This window comes from Haliotis asinina, chromosome 1 (genome assembly GCF_037392515.1).
Source record: "Haliotis asinina isolate JCU_RB_2024 chromosome 1, JCU_Hal_asi_v2, whole genome shotgun sequence".
Classification (NCBI taxonomy): Eukaryota; Metazoa; Mollusca; class Gastropoda; order Lepetellida; family Haliotidae; genus Haliotis; species Haliotis asinina.
Window position 1 is genome coordinate 8,112,676 of NC_090280.1, and position 18,596 is coordinate 8,131,271.

The 18,596-nt window shown below is 38.9% G+C and overlaps 1 protein-coding gene across 1 annotated transcript; it reads right to left on the bottom strand.

Moving 5' to 3' along the window:
• Window positions 1-3,759: 3,759 nt before the first annotated feature.
• On the bottom strand, window positions 3,760-11,291 carry LOC137287405 (uncharacterized). The gene is made up of 5 exons (XM_067819708.1): window positions 11,234-11,291; window positions 10,659-10,943; window positions 8,968-9,264; window positions 7,685-7,993; window positions 3,760-4,280 (listed from the first exon to the last, which is right to left on the bottom strand). The coding sequence occupies exons 1-5, from the start codon at window positions 11,289-11,291 to the stop codon at window positions 3,760-3,762; spliced, it is 1,470 nt and encodes a 489-aa protein (XP_067675809.1).
• Between the last annotated feature and the right edge of the window lie 7,305 nt (window positions 11,292-18,596).

An 18,596-nucleotide genomic window follows, 5' to 3' on the forward strand; every position in this document is an offset into this window, starting at 1 on the left:
AATAATATTTTAGTGACCATATTACTTTAGCTACATATTATCATGTTCGTTCCATGCCAGCGTCTCTTAATGGAAATTATTGCACATGTTCATTCATCAGACCTCCCCACATGTACATTCCCCCGTTAAATAATGTTATGCCTCGCATAATCACGTGTGTTATATCTATAACAATACATTTGACTCATTACTGGTTACTCGGCTAACGCACGTATTAAGACACGGTCATAATACAACATCTAAAATACCAAACATCAACAATACCAACAAAAGCAAACCTACCCTAACCCAAACAAACAGAGCACGCCTGAAGGGTTTAGGGTTGTCAAAGCAGACAGACTTTGATCATTACGAAGAGGTACAGCTATTCTCATAACAGACATATCAATCTACTCGAACAGGTAAAGCGCTGGATCCATTTGACTGCCACTTAAAAGGAAGGGAATCCAACATGAGGAGAAAAATCCAAACATGTTCCACTGATGATGATTTATGTACATTGCAAAACAAATACGTAAGTTTCCTACTCGGATTACATAATGGCAGAATGTCATTCATTTAGTAATTTACACCTTCAACGGATATAATTCACTGGATATATTTAGTCGGGTGGGTTGGCTCACAAGTTCAACACTGATGAAGTCTTTTCGAATCTCCAGATTTATGAGGGCCATGGTCCATTCTGTTCCGGGTATAGTTGCCTTATGGACGACAGTAAACATATAGAGGTTGATAAGGGTTTCGTAAAGTGTGGAGAGAGGAGTCAGCACTACAGTACGTTACGTCTAAAGCTTCGTGCATGGACACCCATAGTAACCTTCGTCGGAATCAACTCAGTATATATACCACTAAATGTAAACCTACTACATATACTTCCAATACATACAAAGAGATGACATGCCGAGCTAAAAAACACACGTGGAGCTTTACCAAATTGCTTCATATTGCAGTATCATGTCCCATCTCTTGTGCATTTCTGCAAATATATAATAAGTTGATTTTCAAGCACAGGCAAGACAGTAATTACGAAAGAGTGATACTTATGTTAGGATGTTAGGAGCAGGTGTTTGACATCCAGATCCATTGTTCTGGAGGTTTCGTCTCTTTCTGGAATCGTTTACAGTGGAAAGTGTTAAGCAGTACTGCAGGAATCTCCCCAAAACACAATATTCAAGTATTGGTCTGCCCAGTCCGTAAGAGAAAAAGTAGACATCGCTTGATGTATATCATTGAGATACACGCTCAGCAAAACCGTCACGGCTGCCACCCCATCCTTTTAGTCGTTGAATACTACAAGCTCTAGTAATTCTTGCAGGCACTTTATAGGAACTATACTGAACCGCAAAAGAAACGCAAGTCGGTTTTCAAAAATCTTACACTGCTATCTTGGGTACTCATAACCTTAATTAATTGAAAAAACAACAGACACATGATTGTTGATGAAATGGTGCATGATTTCTGATGGAAAATTCATCTCTGGTAACAAAAACATAAGCACCCATAAACAGTAAAAATGACAAAACAGAGTCTCGTAATCAGTAACGTGTGTGACCGCCATTGCTGTCGACAGAGGCAGTACAGCGACGTCTAATCGAGTCAACAAGTCTCTGGAAGAAGGCTTGTGGCAGTTGATTCCATTCCCTTGTCAACCGTGCTTCCGAATCCCTCAGGTTTTGAGGTGGACCAGCTGTGTGCATTCTTCTTCCAATTTCTTCCCGCACGTGTTCTATCGGTGCCATATCGGGGGACAGAGAGGGTCAGGGCAGCACAGGAATGCTGTTAGCTCTCAGAAAGTCCATGGAGACCCGTGCCGTGTGGGGACGAGCATTGTCTTGCTGGAAGATTTGGGGAGGACGCTGTGCTTGGAAAAGGGGTACAACGTGTTGTTGGGAACTTGATCTCTGTAAACGACAGCAGTCACACGTTGACGAAACACAGGTGGTGTTCTGTGGTGGTAGCTGAAGCCTCCCCAGACCATCAGACTTCCTCCTGCCCAGCGGTCAGCCTCCACAACGCAACGTTGGCGTCGTCTCCATACACGTACTCGGCCGTCGGCGTGAGACATGTTGAACCTGGATTCCTCAATTGTTGACACTGCAATTGTTGACCATCGTTGATGTTGTCTGGCCCACTGCAAGCGTTGTTGGCGGTGACGCTAAAATCGGCCTTACATAAGTACGTCGACATCTGATGCCTGCTGCCCTCAGTCGACGACGAACGGTGTCTGCAGAGATGTGGTGACGTGGTCCTTGGATGGTTAAAGCCGTCTGCGTCGCTCTTTGTTGTCGGTTACGAGTAACCCGGATGTGGCCATCTTGAGTTGGCGTTGTTACTCTCGGCCGTCCAGATCTTGGTCGATCCTGAATATTTCCCGTCTGTTGATTCCTTGCCGAGAGCCTTGTGATTGTCGCAATGTGACATTGGAAGTGCCTGGCGACCGCAGTTGCTGTGGATCCGGCCTGCAACATCCCAATGGCGACCCCTCTTTGCTATTGAGTTAGACTTCGCATCTTTTCTCAGCTATCCCCCGTTACATTTGGTAATGTGCGATGTTTCTGAATGGCGTACCTTATAAAGGGCCCATCAAGCACGAAAAGCACATGTTTTGTGAGCAGCACGAAAATGTCATGCAAAAAGCAAAATTGCATCACTAAGGTCGCGTTTGCGCAATTTCACCAAGAAAAAACGGAAACAACATTAAAGTCATCGTGGTGACCGTGGTTTGATAATAGTTTAATATGCTTTACTGCGAGAAAAGTATTGAACTGAATGTTTGCAATAAAATGAACGTGCGTTTCTTTTACGGGTCAGTATATTTTCTTAGTTCGTAACGAAATAGCTATTCCCTAAGTATGACGCGAGTGACTCAAAACGTATACTGTTTAAACAACGTAAATTGTTTCCTTCCAAGAACGTGTCCTGTCTTGCGTGAGGACTCACTATCCACCCCCACCCCACTATACACCCTACACAGATGCATCCCCAACTCTTACGTTTGTATGTATTGCTAAGGACCATCCCACTTCAGACACTTATATCTTCTTCACTGGTGTTCACTACCATATCAGGTGTTGTGCAAGGTGCTGTGACGGACAATCACAGACTATAAAACTACAAAAGAGCAGGTCGTTCGTTCATTTTTGACCCTGATACCGGTTATCTATCCAGTTAACTGATATTACGAAAACAACTTTCGTAATTTCAACAGCTGTCCGCTACTTTGGCTGGCAATCAACGAACCTAACCACACGATTCATGAAGTCACCCCTGATCACAGCATTGGGGTCTCTGGTTAGTGTGTAGTCTATACTGACAACACATGACATATATCTACACCTACATATGTACGCGTGTACAGTGAAGAAACAATCTGACCCATGTATATGGCCAAGTATTGGTAACCAGAATAACTGACATTATTTACATCATGAGGAATTCCCAACGTATTTCACTGTACCTACAATCTTACACGGTGTGGCTTTTCATTCCATGACTATACCTACAGAGTAATGAAACCATGTCCCTATCTAACCTCGCAATATTCCAGCAATACCACGGCGGGCGACATCAGAAATGGGCTTCTCAGATTTTGGGGAAACGAACCCTGGTCTTCGGCGTGACGAAAAAACTTATAACCACTAGGCTATCTCACCGCCCGTCAATTCAGTAGCAAAAAGATGAACTAGAGTGAAATTTAATTGAATTCCGAAACTTGAAACAGAACAAATCATACTGTTGATGCAATAAAATGATGACTTATCATACTGATGTAGTATCACTCTTTGTAGTCGTATACTCCAGCTTGTTTACAGAGGCATACAGTTCATTAACACATGCTTGATCATCTTCTGGGACAATCTTCTGTACAATGACACCTATCTCCTTCTTAAGCCTATCTGCAGATGGTGCAGATAATTCATCAGATTCATCCCTTGGTGGCCAAGGAGATGTGTGTTCACCGTTAGTGACGACATCTGCGACACTAGCATAACCTCCTGCATCGATCACATCTACCTTGTGGGATCGACCTGGACCAGATGGTAGTCGTATGGAGTTATTCACTTCCACGGCAGCATAAGCAGCACTTGTGGGTTGCCCCACAGTTATGTATGGAGGCGAACAAGATTGAACTGACGAGCGTTGTTTTATTCGATTTACCTTTCTCTTAACGACAAACACGATGACAATGGCGACGACGACGATTAGAACCAGGCTGCCAACTACAGAAGCAGAAATGATTAGCACTGAGGGTGTCGCTACTTGGTCCAGTGGTTTTCTTTCTGTAACATAGGGGAAGTTTAAGCAAGAGCATGATATATAATTTCAGTTAGACCCAAAAGTGATATGAGATGAAATGTGGAAAATATGATCAACACGACGAGAGCAACCCGTGGCAATGTTAAGGAGTATAAACATCTGTTACACTCAGCTGTCACCCGACAACCACCCGCCGCCGGCATATGCAGAAATTGGAACACGCGACCGTGCAGTCGATCGAAAGACGGCAAGAACTTGTGATAACGGCAAAGTAATAAATATACATTGTTTTGTAAATGGACAACGATTGAAATGAAACGTGTTAGTGAATTGTTGTAATTAAAGTCACGACATGAAAATATGTTTTTCGAACTAATACACGCATCCGCAGTGAAAAAGCCAGCGTTGTGTCCTAATGTTGGAAGGACATGTTGAGTCAGATTGCTGTGTTACTCATACACAATGAATACAGTCATAGTACTTGGGCATCGAACAGTTCTGAGGCTACGATATTTCTAGTATGTGCATGGTAAAAATAACTGTTTGATATTGAAAATGGTTTATATCATTCACATAATCGTAATATTAACATGTAGGTGTGAATGATACAAATTGAAGGGTTGCATGCCAAAACAACCTAAGTCATTTTTTGCAACTTTACAGGAGAGACGAAAAACAGTATTTCAGTTTTACTATAGATATGGAGGCGGAAATAGGCTTAACTCATAACATGAAACATACAATGAAGGATTGTGAGTCGTTACACGAGTTTCCATTAATATTTCAACATTTATTGCATTTTTGACTTCTTCATTACCTGCCAAAATGACCTAAGTCAGCACAAGTTTCCATGGCAAAACAACCTAAGTCACAAAAGTTGCTTGCCAAAATAAACTAAGTCACTAATATACTTAACTAATTTGATTAATTCAGTGTAAATTACCCTGATTGTGATGGTAACTATACATATTATTCTATTTCAATGCTAAATGATAATAATGACAATAGAATAGGTCCTGGTATGGGCATGCAATCCTAATGTGATATATTGTGGACATGCACTCGATAGCAGTAAGGTGAATAAACAATAACAAATACGAATCCTGAAGTGCATCAGTTATCAAAGATTGACTGAATTCTTGCATTTACATTGTAAATTTAATATTTCGCTGAAAGACAAGAATTTATAGAGAACGACTTGTTATTTTTTCGAGGGACACAAACTGTCGGGGTGTAAGTTTACTTCGTCAGTGTGTTCGTACTTCTTCAGTGTAGTGTTAATCCATCAATGTATTCTTACTCAGTGCATTCTTACTCCTCCAGTGTATTCTTACTCCTCCAGTGTATCCCTACTCCTCCAGTATATTCTTACTCCTCCAGTATATTCTTACTCCTCCAGTGCACCCCTACTCCTCCAGTATATTCTTACTCCTCCAGTGTATCCCTACTCCTCTCGTATATTCTTACTCCTCCAGTATATTCTTACTCCGCCAGCATATTTTGATTCCTCCAGTATATTTTGATTCCTCCAGTATATTCTTACTCCTCCAGTGTATCCGTACTCCTCCAGTATATTCTTACTCCTCCAGTATATTCTTACTCCGCCAGTGTATCCCTACTCCTCCGGTATATTCTTACTCCTCCAGTATATTCTTACTCCTCCAGTGTATCCCTACTCCTCCCGTATATTCTTATTCCCCCAGTATGTTCTTATTCCTCCAGTGTATTTTGATTCCTAGGTGTATCCCTACTCCTCCAGTATATTCTTACTCCTTCAGTATATTGTGATTATTTCAGGATAATCTTATTTCTTCAGTATATTCTTACTCCAGTATATTCTAATTACCTGAGTGTATTCTTACTCATTTGTAAGCTTTTTTTAGTACATGCAATGACTGCAATGAGCATACATGTATGCATCCTCAATAATCTCCAGGGTATATGTTACCATATATCTTTTCTACTCTTGTGGAGTTTTTATCGGGACGTATACCCCGGACATTATCGAGGATAACATGTACGCTACAGAGCATAAGCTTCTCCACATTGGTACACAGTGGTATTATATAATTTGAAAACCCATAACGTTCATCTGATCTTGAAAGGCAAACACATCTTTGAAGACTGAGGTAGATGTATCTCGCCCAAAGTGACAGGCTTGTACAGCGTCTATGAACGGTAGCTAAGTTCCTGAATAAGATGGTCGGTTCGAAGTGCTGAAAAGTCTCTCTCAAAGCCGCAGTAGAGAGACCATTCGTCACAAGAAAGAAACAGAGGTTTTCATTGTACTTCAGAATGGGTAAAAAGCAATAAATATAAATAAATAACAAGATTTTACTACCCCAAAACAAAAGATTTGAAAAGTGAAAGATGTAATATTTCTTAAACGTTTCATCTCCTGCTTCAAACCATGTTAATTATCCTTTGAACCCATTTAGTAGGAATAAAACATCCTATTAACATGTTTGATTCATTCCCTGCCAAAACAACCTAAGTCACAGGAGTGGAAAATGGAGTTTACAGGTCTAAATTAATAATTTCACCATTCAGTCACATATTTTGTTGAATTTTTAATCATAAATTATCATTTTGTATAATTTATACAAGCTGTTTTAAGTCCAGAGTTGTCCTTAATTTGAGGTGCTTGTTTGCTTGGAATCCACACGGGGGAAGACTTTTCTACCTCCTTCCGGAAGAGTCTACGACAGTTCCATGCCAGAACAACATAAGTCATGACTGTTATCAGCCAAAACAACCTTAGTCTGACTTAGGTCATTTTGGCACTGTGTACCAGATTTTAATAGCTATTTTCTTGAAAACTATAAATCATACCCCAACACCCTTACAATCACCGGAAAAAACTTCTCAAGCTGCATGTACCTCTGTTATTATTCCAAAACAACCAAGTCTGACTTAGGTCGTTTTGGCATGCAACCCTTGAATTATTTTTCTATATCGTATAGTGACGTTTATAATACACAATGTACACATTGTGTGAAGCCCATCTCTGGTGCCCTCCGCCGTGATATTGCTGGGATATAGCTACACGCGAAGTAAAGCTTAACTCACCCACTCACAATATGCAAGTACACTTACACAGTAGTGTTTATTGGAACGACAAACAATAAATGGAAATGGACTATCTATTTATGTATTTATTTATACGGAATGACATTTTTACAAGAGGTCGTCCTATCGATAGTTCCAGTTTATTACACATGGATGTCAAACTCATCATTTAGATTCAGGGCATGATGTAAGGATACGTTTCAGATACTTCAGATGGAATACGATTAAGAACCAAATAGTGCCAGGATAGTGGTAACCCATGACAGGATATCGCTACATATAAGCATTATTGTGTTTTGGCACGGGGCATATTTTTGTGGTTTTATGATCTCTCACTCAAGAAACACATATTACTCACTGTTGTGGAGTCGGGTCACACCGTTGCAGCTGAGATTCCAGTGTTGGACTTGACAGTTGAATACCAGCCTTACCCCACCCAAGTGTGTTTCAGTCACGTTGAGTGTTATTGGTGAAAGACCTTGGTCACCAACATGTAGTAATTGCGAGACTTCACCTGTCTGCAGTGTGAAATTTGTATCTCCAGAACAGTAGGAGCCTTGTATATCGTAATATGCAGCAACGTTCACGGTCAGTGTCACTTCCCCGTGCAGGGTGAGTGTCTCTGTGCCCTTGTCACTGGTGATGTCGCATTCTGGTTTCTTTGGGGCTGTTAAATAAAAGCGCTAAACTAAGATGACAGAATAGTGTAATATTGACGTTCAGTATATGTTGCTATAAGGATCATGTAAACATTAAATCATATATTATGTGTATTTATGGGAACCCATCAATCAAAAGATTAGGCTCACTTAAATCACTTCCTCTCAATATGTGTGTGTGCGTGTGTATACCATTTTCAATATGACAAATACTGAAGATGTGACGTTCAATAAGAACAAAAGTAACAGTACACCTAAAGCTGGTCAAAGTATAGCCCTTGATAAAGTCTTTGAGCGGTTTAAGGAATTACCTTTCACAGAACCTTCCTATAAAGGTAGATCCAATATTTCGTCAATATCGTTACACACAAAGTGTAGTCTCTAAAGTTACTCTTATGATGATCACGTCAACTGTGTGAAACCGGTCAAAATTGAAGAAATTATGTCTGTCCTAAGGATCTTCAGATGTTTGTGGTGTGTGTGCGTGTGTGCGTGTGCGTGTGCGCGCGTGTGTGTGTGTGCGTGTGTGCATAATTTCTCCACTAACATGGAGAAATCAACTGCAAACTTAATTAAGATGAACTGCATAAGGATCATGCATCACATTTCTAAGACGCATGTGCAGATATCGTACATGTAGACAGCTGCGCATTGATGTCACGTTTCATTGAAAAAATAAATGCCAATTTTCACTGATTTTCCTCATTTACTGAACTCAGGACAATAATTTTTTAACCATTCCGAATTGGTTTTACCATATATGAGTCCGTGTTTTAACAGTACCTTTAAATGGTATGGAATGATTTTTGCAAAATCTAGTTTACAACAGCTGTCTGAAGTAAGAGGCTAGTAAGTCTATACTTTTGATGGGTGCTACATTATTTTGCAACGACATTCTGTTATAAATATCATATTTGGAATCTACATCAACACGAGCTGATACACTTGGTAATGTGCTTCATGTGGATGCGTTAAAACTAACCGAATTTAGTCACACCAGCACACTCTACACTCCACTGACTGCTGTCACATCTAAACACCAGTCCTACTTTGCCAAGATGGGAGTCCGTCACATTTAGTGTTACCGATGAAGTATTATCGGTGACACTTGGTACAGAATCAGCTTTCATCAGCAGGGTTGTCACATTCCCGGTCTGGAGGGAGATGTTGTGGGCGGTGGAGCAGTAGTAGTCTCGAACGTCCACTGTAAGGGACAGCTCCTGGTACTGGACAAGTGAGTTAGTGTCCTGCTTACTGGTGATGCTACATGTTGGTGTCTCTGAAACATTCAAACAATAGAACGATACCATAGTGGAAATAAATGTTGTGGATTAAATGAATTAGATCTTTTATCGACTGTGACTGACACAAAAAAGCGTCATCATTCAAGATATTTCGGCTAGTATGAGATATTATCGAGTACGACGCAGATAATAACGATTCAATTCAGTTGGTCATCTCTTAAGACAAGTATATATGTTGCTGAAGAATTATATTCATAGTGTACAAAGACATATGGTTTACACCCTACGGTCCATTTAGGTATCCCTCTTTAAGAGTGTTTCAAATTTAGTAAAAGCTGATAACTTACCATCGAATTTCGAAAAAGTATAAATATATGTACCCCTATGCAACCAGTTGGGGTTGGAGGTTAAACTAATATCAAAGCGTGATAGTATGGGTAGGTTTTAGCAAATAGAACATTATGACTGTTAAGTCTGTACCAATATATTTCAAAGATGTTTTTACTGTGTGTAACCATACATGTAACCATGTATGTAACCATATGTTCAAGTGACTTGAATACTATTTTGTAACCACAAACATTGTAATGTAGGTCTTAAGGCGAAATGTACCCACAAAAAATTAATCTGACTTATAAAATACACGAGCGATTCCGTGCGTACAGTTGTTCACTTCTTATGCTGAAGAGCCAGTGTTAGAACTGGAAACAATGAGACTTTATTAACACGTCGCCTTATCTCATTTTTGTCCATTTCAACAAAGTATTTTAGATTTCCAGATTAATGATGGAGGGGAAGTGAGAAAACGCGACTAATTCCCCTTTGTAAAAATTCATACATATCAAGGCATGATAATGGGACAAAACGTAAACACCAAACAATTTCAAGATCTTGCATCGACTACCTGACGTGCTTTAGGAAATATTGGCACTCACGGTGTGAATGTCCTTCCTGGTATTCCTATATTTTGATCAAGGACATAGTTCATATTTTCACGACTCCCCTGAAGGAGACAAGCAGTAACTAACTCATTCCGATAATACATAGCGCAAACATTTCCACATGTCACTTGGATGAAGGTCTATTTGAAAGGGACTCAATGTACCATAAGTTGGACTCTTATCTCAATCACGAGCACGCTGAAATTGTCAGAAAATTTTAACTGGCCTTAATTTAAATGTTATTTTCGGGCATGTTACTTTCGGGGTTAGCTAAATATCCTGTTGCACAAACCTATTTTGGAAATAAATGAAACAACTAACACAACAGATACCTTTCCTATATTCCTTATGTTAGCGATACGAACGATCTTGACCTCAGACTACAAATACCAGATTCAAGGACGTAAGTAAATATTCATGTCTCGTGGGCATCGCTTGAAATTGGCCCCGTTTTGTCTGAACAGTCAGAAATATGAAAAAGTACTTACTCACAACTGTTAGATTACATCTGGAATCAGTGTTAAGTTTAGTCGCACATGACCATTCTCCCGCATCTGTTGTTTTTATGTGAGTAATGTTGAGGACTGTTTGAGTTTTATTGATGACAGACGCCGATGCGTTCGCAGGATCGCATTTTCCATTTGGCAGTTGACATTCAGCAACATCAAATTCACTGGGGTTGATATACTTGTGTATAAAGCCATCCCCTGTACAGATCAACTCTCCAGACGACCACAGATAGTTGGGATATGAGCAGATGAGTACCGCAGAAACTGTAAAGAACATTTCAGAAATGTGGATTATATATATTTATACTTTTTCGAAATTCGATGGTAAGTTATCAGCTTTTACTAAATTTGAAATAATCTTAAAGAGGGATACCTAAATGGACCGTAGGGTGTAAACCATATGTCTTTGTACACTATGAATATAAGTCTTCAGCAACATATATATAACGTTTTTTGAAGTACTAGTAATCAAATATCATGTTAATATCGTAAACGAAAACTAATATTTGCATTAACTGGCATATATAGGATTTCAGAAAATATGTGGAACTGACCGCAAAGGGATTGTGTCAGTAAAAGGAAAGACTTGGGCACGGCGTTGGTGATTGTCATTCTGAAAATGAGAAATTCGGAAATTAATCTTATGAACTATTAAATAGAAGCAAGAACCACAAAAGCAAAAGTCATTTTATGGACGTCAACCTCTATAAAATAAAGAGCACCACGCTTTGAAGCAAAGCCTTACTCCTTTAATTTCTTAACTGACACCAAAAAAGCTCGATGACAGAATGTGAATATACTCCCAAATTGTGTGTTCCTTGTTATAATGTTGACATCCATTAAAAAATCGTGTATTAAAAAATGCAATTGGTTTAGAGATATGGCCGTGGGCAAAGTAAATGCCGGTTGCCCTAATTCTACATGTAGAGTGAGTGAGTTAATATTTAACGTCACATAGGCAATGTTTCAGCTATATCGTGACGAGAACATTTAACACTGACATGGTTTCCGAATATTTATATGGTATGAAAACAGCTACAATATCACAGTTAGATTACTAGCGTGGAAAGTTAGCACTAATATCACTATTTGGACAATATAGACTATTTGGAGGGAGGGAGAGAGAGAGAGAGAGAGAGAGGGAGAGAGAGAGAGAGAGAGATTATTTTATTAATGTGTCATGCAGATGTTTACATAGTTTATAGAATGTTCTGAATCACATTGATGAAATTTATCAATGTGCTTTTACAGGTCTACGTGACAAATTATGATCCATATGACAATGCATAAATATTGATCTCGGTGTAAAATCATACGACATAGTAGTTTTCTTCTTTTAACATTTTTAGCATAAGTAACAAATACATAAAACAATGAGTAGACAAACATATCTCTGTATACAGATAGCACGAAAAAAAGGTGGGTGGTGTAATATCACACGTTATAGTAGTTTTTTTTCGTTTAAAAATCAGTAACACTGAAGCAACTAAGGGATTCACTAGGTTATCACATTCAGATGGTTAAGAGAGCGTGCATTTTGCCATAAAATTGGCCACGTGTGGGAATATATGTTACATTTCTATAGAAAATGGACCTCGTCTTTAACAGTATTCTTACAATATGTACACAGCCATTGTACAAGAGGGGTTTTGGGTAATCAAGTTAGAGTAGTCAATATCAAACAACTTCTCTTTTATAAAAATGAAATCCATTGGTGACATATGCAGCACATCAAAAAGAGATAAATCCAAAGAACTTAATAATTGTAGAACTTTGTTATCGCATGGCTTACTGAAGGAGAATGGCCAGTTGTGAATTTGCTTATAATGCTATCGGGCCTGGGAAACTATAGGCGTTTTCAATAACACAGATCCAATACAGTATTTTGTGAGTTTAGGGAAGCAACCCATCTCACCTCTTACGGCTAATTTCGTTGTATTATGACCTACATCTAAAAAGAGACGACATGCCGTATGTTGGATGGCATATATACAACTGAATTCACTTGTTCCCCAAAACAGCAGAGCCATACGGCAGTATTAATTGAACTAAAGTCTGTTGAACACACCATAATGCATCCCACCAACTGTTTAAATTTACTATTTAAGATACGCAGACTTAACTATTTATGTTATCCAGCGGATGGAATATTTCATCATCTGTGGTAACTTCGATCACTTGAATTACTATTCATTCATAAACAAGAAAAACATTATTTGATATTGATCCATTAATATCCACATAAAAGAACGATATTCCATTCACCTGGAGCTGCTAAATAATCCTGCTCTATGTCTTGTGTCTTTCAACACTCCAATAAGCGAAAAAGTGACACATCGTTTGAGAATTTTTCACACTGACATAATCTCACTGGTCACCCGGGAGAGCACACCTGGCAACTAACTGTATGATGGCCGCCATTAGTGAGCCAATAATGAACAACAATCAATCAGTCAAGGCAGTGGCTGTTAATTCTTTGTAGGAAGGATGTTGTTTTTACACTCGTACTTTACGAGAGGGTGTATTCAGTATAGATTACGTAAATCTACACTCATAAACACTACTGACCTTAATATACAATGTGGAGTATTTACTCCAAACTGGAGAAATACCAGATGGGAACCTATGTCGAGTAATTTTAGTGGTGTTACCGCTATTTATATCCGTTATAAATTCATTAATTGACCATCAAGTGAATGATGGCAATTATCCCGTGTAGGTTTATACCATCAAACGCGAGGTACAGCAAGAAAGATGTAATCTCTGTGTCGCAAGCAGCCTGAAAACACTTATGGGCCGAAACTGTTTTGAGGATTACCCGATGCCATTTAGAAAGTGGTCAAATGCAACATATGTCATATTTGGGATTTCACTTTGTCAGTAAGGTGGAAGTCGCGGTGGCTGAGCGGGCTAGGCGGCTGGGTTTGTGTGCTGGCGATTGGGTGCCTGACTCTGAGGGTGCGTATTCGAATCCCGGATGGGACTCAACCAAAAGAGTACTAGAATTTGTACTTGACTGAGAAAGTGAAATCCCAAATTTGACATATGTTGTTTTGAGGATACCAACGGAACTTCTTTGTTACATAAGAAATGCACATAGGCATTTGCTGTGTACTTGGATAAACGGGTATAATCAGTTTATTTTTGACGTAAGAAGATTTTCAGATTTCTCTGCCAATGGCAAAGTCGTTGTATTTAGTTTACGAATTCAGATAAATCAACTGTGTGCTTTTCATTATCATAGATGATAAACCAGGGTCGTAGCTATCAAAATTTACGTGTGATGTTTGCTCGGTGGAAACTTTGGCTGGAAAACAAAAACATATATATTTTTGACAAGGTGACTGAATTTTCAGTTTCGGCATGTGGTTTCGTACTTTTGGCACAGTGAATTAGGCCACTAGTTTGCAATTTCTATGTGTGGTAGAAAATGAGGGAATGACAGCATGTTATCTGTTCGCAGTAATATAACTTTGTGTACACATGGAAATTATAATGTTCATTTTCATAATATATTTCAATATGTAAGCAACATGTACTGCATTTTTTTAATATCTTATCTTTGTTTCAGTTGGACCCAGTGAAATATTTCCACAATGAAAACTGTACTTCTTCAACGAAAATCATTCGTATTTGAAAGGAATGTATATGCGATATCGATAAGTAGGCGAAACCGCATTATCAGTGGTTCGAGTTGCGAGAGGAGACATCCCTAAATACAGCCTCGAGCTATGACGTTTAGTTTCGTACCTGAGAAAAACATGGCGCTGCAAAAGCGATGTACGATATCGTCCGTCAGGTTTAGCATTAAAATGCTCAGGTTATTCTGTTTAGAGAGCCATTTCCATCACTATGAATAACATTATTGAGCTTCAAGACTTCTCTGCGTGTTTGTCAAATATTACCAAATTCTAGATCACCCACTTGTTGGTTACTGGAGGGACTCGGATGTGGGCCCACATTGTATAGATACAGGTATTTTCTTAGTAATCCTACTCGAGTTATAAAATTACAGAGCTCCCCATGATGTTGAAGTAACCGATGTCAGAGTCAGGAAAGGTAGGCTATTCCATTGTCCTTGCTTAACAGTTGTGTCAACCACAAAACTACGATACTGCATTGACATGAAAACACATGTGGGCCCACTTATTTTTTATCCCTATACAGAAATTTGTGGGTGGGCCCACATTTTAAGAAGATAAATAAATCTGCTTTATGTGATCGAACTCACCTTAAAAACTGAAGTTCTTAAAGTGGACAGATTTATGGGTCCACTTATGTGTTTTTCTTCAGAGATTTTGTAGGTGGGCCCACATTTTGGAAACCAACTAAATCTACTTTTCTTACCATTCAAATGTTACAAAAATGAATCACTCTCACAATGAAAAAATAACACGTTCTGATGATTCTAAATTCTATTCATTCCAGGAGCTATATTATGCATACATCCTTTCAGCACCATATGTTTGAAATGTTAATTTATGGGCGTCATGGACATTTAGAAGAGTAACAACATGAACCCTTAACAAGCTTAAGAACTGATGCTAGCTATAGTCACATGAATTTGATGGAAACATTTCAGTATTGTCATACAAAATGTATGAAGCATAACTCATGAATTGATTCACAAGGCTAAAAACAACAAACAAGATGATTACTATTATCCCTGTCAATGCATTTCATGATAGTGAAGAAAATTTATCAAATTTCACACTGAATCTGACAGGAAAACTTCAGTCACCCGCACAGATGCTGATTAAATATCTGTGTAGAACTATCAGAGGTAGTTTTGTCAAATAGTTGACAGGAACTATTATACATACATGCTTTCAGTACCATATGTTGGAAAAGGTCATCGTGAACATTTTGAGGAGTAACGACATGAACAATTTAACGAGAACTCATGCTAGCTGATGCTAGCTATAGTCACTATAGCTGATGGAAAACTCTCAGTATTTTCATACAAAATGAAGCATACCTCATAAATTGATTCACAATGTGTAATATTTGGCAAAAAGACGAAGCATGATTGTGAACATAGAACCAGCTTTGTTGTTCCATCTAAACATGATCTCATCAAGCTGAGAAGCCAACTGTGCTCTTGGGACTCCATGCATTGTCTTGAACTTTGCTTTTGCATTGCCCCCAAATCCTTCGATTGAATTTGTGTGGGCCCCAGTTTTTGTATCTACGTAACCATCTTTGTGTTTAACAGTGTCATGGTCATACCCTGCATTTTGTAGACAAGTATATGATTTGAATTCATCTGTAATAATTTTGGTGCCAACTTCTACATGGGCAATGATTATTGGCAACAGGGTTTCAGTTGTTCTGTCATATACATTAAACAGAAACAACTCATGAATATTAATGAATCCACGGCCTAGTTTCGCGGGGCACTGCTTAGTGTCTTTGGGTATTGTCTAACTTGTTTAGGAATTATTTCATACATTGCAAGTCAATATGCCACAATTATATTGAATTTTTGAGTATTTTTTGTGAGACATAATTTATTTGATGTTTTCAAGGTACATTAGTTTCGAATGTGGGCCCACATTCGCCTGAACGAGGTAGAGGGAGAGAGTAATCTCCCTTGAACCACTGATAATGCGGTTTCGCCGATAAGTATTACATTCAGAATCCAGACGAGGGTATAACGTAAGCCTGGTGTGGGTGTGCAGAAAAAATAGACATGTAAGCAGGAAGTACATGTAGATGAGAATCCAACCCATGTTCATGGCGCGATAGTTCTCCAACTTCCTCACACACAGGCAAATGTAGCTCATATGGATTGCACAGCATAGAGAAAAAGGCCACCTTTCTTACATGCCAGCGAAGCGAGCAAAGGCTGGCAACGTACTTTCCTCGCTTCGGCTCGAGAACTATTTTTCATGACAAAATAAAATATCGCCACCATCAAAGGTATACACCCATTGCCTAACTGGATTGTACTCACATTTCTAACCCCATGTTGAACAATTACTCACGTGAAATAATTTGTATTCAACATTTTAAGCGCAAGTCGTGGTGGATCAGACCGTTCTTCACCTCCATTCCCCCTTCCAGCTTCCAGTGCAATGGAGTGAAGGAACAGGAGGCTATTATAGTTACCTCAACTGCTTCATTCGTCCATCACGTCAGAAGTGTTTTCATACTGAATAAATGTTATGAAAATGCTAACAATAGCGACGACAGATAAGACAAATAAACCCCAACAGCTTCATGATAAGATTAGGCAATATGGTATTTTTTATAAACAATCTGCTTACTCTTGTTCCTTCACTCCGTTCAACCGGAAGGTGACAGATAATAGAGACGAAGAACGACATTTCACGTGAGAAATCATTGAACATGGGGTAGGAAATACGAGGGAAGTACGTTGCCAACCTTTGCTTGCTTTGCTCGAATATAAGAAGACTTGTCATATTTTCTATGCTGCGCAACCCCATTTGAGCTACAGTTTACCTGTGTCTCACACGACTGTCATTTATACATTTACATACACTCGAAAATACACCAATACACACTCAAAAGAGAAAGGTTTCTCGTGACTTCGTTATGTTAGCAGGAGTTAATCAGGAGAGAATAACTCTTCCCTTTACATCCTATATTTACTCTTGACGACACAGGTCTACATTTAAAGCAAAGATATTAGACAATTACGTGTGTTATTTACGCCATTACTATTCTCACTATTTACATGAGAAATGAGTCAGTGCTTTGCATTATTTCAAGACAGGAAACCGCATAACAAAGCAACGTAAGCGTTATACGACGTGATCGTATACTAATGAAGTAAACGTTCAACCATTAGTAGGTCCCTCCAACAAAGACCATAAAGCAAAGTGCACAGCTGAGCAACAATTAGCAGCGGTTAAATTAGTAACTGTCAAGTTAAAACATTATTCCGGACACGACATAGTGCACGGTTACATGTTAAAAACAGCATCAGTATGCTTGTGCTTCACTCATATTTTATCATTAAAATTGTCAAAATTGTTACTTCATGCCATCGTATTAACCGGCATGATGGCCTTGGTTATATCATCCTCATACATGTTTGATATCTATCGAGAGGAAGGGTATGGTATTACAGCAGAGGTCCGTTTGAGTAACAGTGATAATTCGTGCCACATTTACTTCACAACAAAGCACAATGGGAGTCAGATGTTGGAAACGTCGAGAATATTTACTTCTTTTCAGAATCGCATCGATTATGCTCATGCTGCCACACGTGATTAGAGCAGAAAACGCCAGTCGTCTGTTTCACACAGGAGCTCAAGCAAAGCTCACTGGGGAGTTAAACAATATTCACTCAGTCACTCAGAAATAAGGATCAAATATCTGTGGGTGGGAGAAGAAAAATCTAATATGCTTACCTGTCCTTTTTTACCCTTGAAACGTATGCTGTGAAACTGCACCCTTTATATTCTCTCTTATAACTATCCCATCCGTGGACACACTTGCACGTTGTCTAATGTTATGATCTATCACTTTTGAATACAACCTTGAAATTGTCAAATTCTCGTTTTGTCTCACATGATGAACGCGTATCCAACATCTTTCGGGAGATCAATGCCTCTGCCACCCTTGCGAGATGTGTCAAATGTAAAATAGTCAACAGCTTCCTCTTTCAGGTTATGTTCAAGTCTTGCGTTGCAAGCATATAAGCTTTATTATTGGGGAAGGGAGGTAACCTAGTACGATACATGAATACGATTGTCACACATATGCTTATTAATACCTTTTGGAAAGGGGTAACAGGTTATGAAGATCACTGCTGATCTCATAACACAGAAATTTTAGATCTGTTGTGTAAACTCTAAACGCAATCTCTAAACTCAAAGGCAAAAGCAAACCCCTCAAGGCACAGATTATATTGCTTAGAAAAGAAGTCACACAGAAAACTGATGATTT

Bases quoted from the DNA above. Each gene is read 5' to 3' on its own strand.
- LOC137287405 (XM_067819708.1), bottom strand. From the start codon at position 11,291: ATGACAATCACCAACGCCGTGCCCAAGTCTTTCCTTTTACTGACACAA. The intron at 10,944-11,233 runs GTCAGTTCCACA...TGTTCTTTACAG, and splicing joins ACTGACACAATCCCTTTGCG to TTTCTGCGGTACTCATCTGC. The intron at 7,994-8,967 runs GTTAGTTTTAAC...TTTATTTAACAG, and splicing joins TGCTGGTGTGACTAAATTCG to CCCCAAAGAAACCAGAATGC.